The sequence below is a fragment of the Montipora capricornis genome, chromosome 4, assembly GCF_036669925.1.
Source record: "Montipora capricornis isolate CH-2021 chromosome 4, ASM3666992v2, whole genome shotgun sequence".
In the NCBI taxonomy this organism is placed as follows: Eukaryota; Metazoa; Cnidaria; class Anthozoa; order Scleractinia; family Acroporidae; genus Montipora; species Montipora capricornis.
Genome location: NC_090886.1, coordinates 12,365,044 through 12,370,043, shown reverse-complemented (window position 1 = coordinate 12,370,043; position 5,000 = coordinate 12,365,044). Strand labels below are relative to the sequence as shown.

General features: G+C 40.2%; 2 protein-coding genes and 1 long non-coding RNA gene across 4 annotated transcripts in view; 2 read left to right on the top strand and 1 right to left on the bottom strand.

The window, feature by feature from the left end:
* The window catches only part of LOC138045548 (lysozyme C-like), a 91,353-nt gene extending 90,273 nt beyond the window's left edge, over positions 1-1,080 (bottom strand). The window contains exon 1 of one of the 2 annotated variants that reach the window (XM_068892094.1): positions 821-1,080. The gene's annotated coding sequence lies outside the window, so the exon portion shown is untranslated. The remainder of the gene's footprint in view (positions 1-820) is intronic. The other variant, XM_068892093.1, reaches the window with a different exon arrangement.
* LOC138045549 (uncharacterized) overlaps positions 1-4,176 on the top strand; it is a 15,447-nt gene extending 11,271 nt beyond the window's left edge. The window contains exon 5 of the long non-coding RNA XR_011131611.1: positions 4,091-4,176. This is a non-coding gene — a long non-coding RNA (uncharacterized lncRNA). The remainder of the gene's footprint in view (positions 1-4,090) is intronic.
* The window catches only part of LOC138046114 (G-protein-signaling modulator 2-like), a 1,327-nt gene continuing 501 nt past the window's right edge, over positions 4,175-5,000 (top strand). Inside the window, exons 1-4 of the mRNA XM_068892790.1 lie at positions 4,175-4,364; positions 4,464-4,604; positions 4,647-4,787; positions 4,920-5,000. The exon at positions 4,920-5,000 is cut by the window's right edge and continues 432 nt beyond it. Of these exons, the coding sequence (XP_068748891.1) occupies positions 4,175-4,364; positions 4,464-4,604; positions 4,647-4,787; positions 4,920-5,000 (553 nt within the window). The remainder of the gene's footprint in view (positions 4,365-4,463; positions 4,605-4,646; positions 4,788-4,919) is intronic.

Below are 5,000 nucleotides of genomic sequence, written 5' to 3'. Positions count from 1 at the left end.
GATAAAGAGAACCCTGGAACGTGTTGCTTTTCATTGGCTCGGGAGAAACTGCTTCAGTTGTGGTTTGATTTGAGCCAGACAACTTGTCATCACAAGAATGGTTTTAGCCGGTGTTAAGGGTTAATCAGCGCTCCCCTTTCACTGCCATGTGTGATGCCCATTCATGTGGGCAGGCACAATTTTTCTTATTACATCTCCATCGGATTCCAAATCGATCACAATGCCATGGGCAAATCGTCGTACCCAAAAATTATATCATCTATCTCAAAAACACCTTTTAAAAGCAATTAATAAGAAAATAATAACCGTTAGTTTCACGGGCAGTGATACAATCCGGCTGCGCTGATCAATGTACTCACTTCAGGGACAACTGGAAAAGTGAGTGCTTGCAGTCTCGTACAACGATACATGATTACATGGTCTTACATATCTTGCTTACTCGATTTTCGCAATTGGAGCGATTGCTGAAAAGCACAAAGGAGCGTTTATGTTCGCGACGCTAGCCGCAGTGCCAAAGTGAATGAAAGTGGATTTCGCGCAGTTCGCGACGGATAGAGTGCCTTAGTTGACTTACGGTTAAATTGAGCTGAGTAGACTGGCTAGTGCTGCAGTGCCACGGTGCTTACCTCATGGATTAAAGAACGAGGTATATCCAACAACACGACTGCGGCGGCACTGCAGCAGCAGTGTTTTTAGGGTCCATTTCTTGTGGCCGGGTATTCTGCTTTTGACATTAATTCTGTAATAGGTAGTATCTGCGCATTTCGCAAAGTGATCTTCTGCTCAATATCTTAATTAAGTGATTTCATTTAAAGCTTACCCGCACGTGTGAGCAAAAGCCTAGCCTCTGTATCCACAGAAGAATCCAACACTTTATAACTTCTCAAGTATGGCTTGATGTCCTTATCACATTTTGCTATTATTACGCATTGAACGTTTGCTGGATTGTCAGAACTTGGGCCACAAATTCCCCCAACAAACTCAGAATAGAACCGCACGCAGTCAAAATGGTCTGTGTGCCAGAGGTAAGTTCCCTTGTCTTCAACTCAGAATAGAACCGCACGCAGTCAAAATGGTCTGTGTGCTTTGTCCTAATCTCTTGCGTGACAGCTCTGACGACACAATCACGGCACAACTCACGAAAGTCACGAAGCGTTTGACTGGTTCGATGGTTGTTTGAGGGCTTCGAGGAAAGTCCAAGCAGCGTATGCTTATATAAAGGGGGGGATACCTTTCTTTGTTTGTTTTGCAGGTATGTTCACAAAGTGAATTAAGGAAACTTGTTTCCGTAAAAATATGGAATGGACTGAATCTTGCTAGTATGCACATTTTTAGGTCAGTTATTTTGATTACCGGATGTGTCACTCTTAAGCCAAGACAGTTAAATTTCAATGACACCTTCCCCTTGACCTACAGTAGTTCCAGTCAATTCATGTTGTATTGTGTCAGTAAACCTAGAGTCTCGAATTGTTTAGTGAATAAATCGAGATTAGTGTGTGTGATTTCAATATACCTCGCCTCCGCTTTGGTGGTCAAAGGTCGACTTTTGTTGACAAACAGCATGTTGAAATTGGGCCTCAAAAATCCTCCGTTTCATTTACCCAAAAAGTTTATTGAATTTAATTGCAGCAGAAACATTGCTTATTCCGGTGAATATAGTCTCATTTGAGAAAGCCATGTACCAAGATGCTTTTTGACGGTCGAATTTCGCACAAATTTGGCACTCTCCTTCCAAAAGGAATTTCAAGCTTTCTGTTAAGTTTTGGAAATTTCTGGAACTTTCTAGAATGTGACAGCTTTATTCCAGAGTCAAATTCCAGCTTTTATTCCAGAAATTGTTTTCCAGTTTTTGGGTTCTTTCAAAAGCTGGAAATAGCTTGAATTTGATACATCTATCAGGTGCTGCCAGAAAATGACAGTTTTTTCGAGTCTTTCCCGTAACTGGAAATAAACTAGCAATAGTCTACAGCTTGTAAACAATTTTAAAATTTCTCAAATGAAACAAAATTTTAGTTTATTACAGTTTCTATTCTATAAATTCAACTCTTTTCAGATAAAAACTTAAAGAAATGTTTAAGCATGCAGTTTGTTATTATGTATAAAATTTACGAAGTAAGAAAATTCCCTTGTAGAACCAGACATATGTAAACGCTATGTAAAGTTTATCATATAACTATGTTGAGCTATATAAAGGCTATGTACTGCTGCTTACTTGCTATGTAATAACTATGCAACTTGCTCGTTACATAGTTCAGTCTGTGTAAAGCATGTGCCATTACTATTGCAATACTATTTAAAGGTCACATAGCTCTCTGAAATAGCTTATGAATGTGAATGTGATATCTTTCCAGTTAATACATTTACTTAGCTTACGCAATGTCCTTTAAAGGCTCCAAACTTTGAACATAAAAGCACTCTGTACACGGACAAATGAAAAGAAAGCTTTTATTCCGATGTATTCAATAGATTGTGAGAAAAACCAATCAACGGATTACCTTGTTTGATGCTCTCTGAGTCTCATAATCGGCCTTATTCCAAAAGGAACGTGATGCGTTTTTCTTGAAAATTACACACTCCAAGTCAGCACTTAATCCTTTCAATGAACTCCAGTATCTTTCGAATCTTGCTCCGTAGAAAGATTGTCATCCTCCGCCATCTTGGATAACACATGAGAGACCGGACTTGGAACTAGTGAGTCCTTTTCGTTTTGGTCAGCAGTAAGCAGTAACCAGTCCAGCTCTTACAGGTTTTGCACGGTTGTATTCAAACGTTTCATCTAAGATCACGCCTTTGTGGTGACGACTTTTTTGTTAGTTTTACTCTTTAAATTCTGATCCACAGGCATAGCTCGATACGTTCACAACAGCTTCAGTCAGTTCCAGGTCATTATTTGTTGAAAAGGTAACGTAAAGTTGCATATCGTCAGCATAGAGGTGAAATTGCAAGGTATGGTGTCGAAATAAGTCAGCTAATGGTGCAGTATACAATAAATAGAGGATAGGTCCAAGCATAATCACGTCACTAAGATAAGATGGCACTTATCCATGAATTGATTGAAATCTTAAACCTGATTTTATAGGCAATGGGAAGCCAATGAAGTTCGTAGAGAGCTATTATAGTGAATGGTTAGAACCCAAATGAAAACGAACAGCATACTTAAGACTGCATTGGTAGTACGGTGTCTAAGTGGCTACCCACATGTACGCATTGCGTACCTACTTTTTAAAACAGTGCTGAGAAATACGAAAACACAATAGGTTCAATGCCCTGACTACAGGATGCTAAACTGGCACAGCAAGATTAATTGAGCAGTGAAGGAATAACTATCTTAAGCCAAAATTTCCAAAGAAAATGCCTTTCTTCATCAGGGTTTCCCAAGGAATGATGTTGGCTTATGGAGAAAGAGAGAGAAAGGCATAATTTGAATGGCCGGATTATGCATCTCTAGTATAAAAACGGCCAATTCTGTCCTGACGAGCAGCCTTTCTCAATGGAAACGTTTGAGCAGTTCAATTAGCTCATTCAAAGTCCCTGGATCAAAATACAGGTATCCAGACAAAAAAATTGCGACGAAAAACAAGCAATTCCGACATTGGATAGATTTAGACCTGAAATAAAAAATTATGAGCTTGACGTCAATTGCAGAAAATTGAATATTACACTCTTAATGGCATCCCCTCCTGTCTTTTTGGTGTCAGCTACATACCGACAGCAAATTTCCTGCCAGCAAAGCATATCTTAGGAACTTTTAATTAGCTTTAGATAAGAAAGATGAAATGGGATGCCATCGCTTTTCTATAGGCTGTTTTTCCCTCATTTACACAATATAATTTCTCTTTTTAATGTTCCGTGATTATTATTGCATAAAACGCTCTTAGTGTGTTAAATGCCCAAGTATTTATTCTGTAACAACTGTCTCCATTAACCGAAATCATTCCTTGGGAAACCCTGATGAAGAAAGGCATTTTTCTTTGGAAATACTGGCTTAACATAGTTATTCCTTCGCTGTTCAATTAATCTTGCTGTGCCAGTTTAGCATCCTGTACTTAGGGCATTGAACCTATTGTGTTTTCTCTCATTTATCTTCTAGGTGCACCCCAGATTTCTGAGAAAAACCTCCTGGTTTTGATTATCAACAATGGTGGATAGAAAGTTGGACGTTTTGGAGTGGCACATGCCAAAGCTCAGCATTGTAAGAAAGGAGGGAGACAGACAAGCCGAGGGTTTGGCTTATTTCAATCTTGGTGCATGCTATCAGGACATAGCTGACTTTAATCAGGCCATAACAAATTGCACAGAAGCATTAGCCATTTTTAAGGAAGTGGGTTTCAGGGCCGGAGAAGGAGCAGCCTATTGCAATCTCGGCAACGCTTATCAAAGTCTTGGTAATTTCAAGCAAGCCATAGAGTACCACCATCAACATCTTAGTATTGCGAAAGAGGTAGGGGACAGGGCCGGAGAAGGAAGAGCTTATTGCAATCTCGGCAACGCTTATCGAAGTCTTGGTAATTTCAAGCAAGCCATACGGTCCCCCGATCAACATCTTAGTATTGCAAAAGAGGTAGGGGACAGGGCCGGAGAAGGAAGAGCCTATGGCAATCTCGGCAACGCTTATCACAGTCTTGGTGATTTTAAGCAAGCCATAGAGTACCACCATCAAGATCTTAGTATTGCGAAAGAGGTAGGGGACAGGGCCGGAGAAGGAAGAGCTTATGGGAATCTCAGCAACGCTTATCAAAGCCTTGGTAATTTCAAGCAAGCCATAGAGTACCACAATGAACATCTTAGTATTGCAAAAGAGGTAGGGGACAGGGCCGGAGAAGGAAAAGCCTATGGGAATCTCGGCAACGCTTATCAAAGTCTTGGTAATTTCAAGCAAGCCATGGAGTACCACCATCAAGATCTTAGTATTGCGAAAGAGGTAGGGGACAGGGCCGGAGAAGGAAGAGCTTATTGCAATCTCGGCAATGCTTATCGAAGTCTTGGTAATTTAGAGCAAG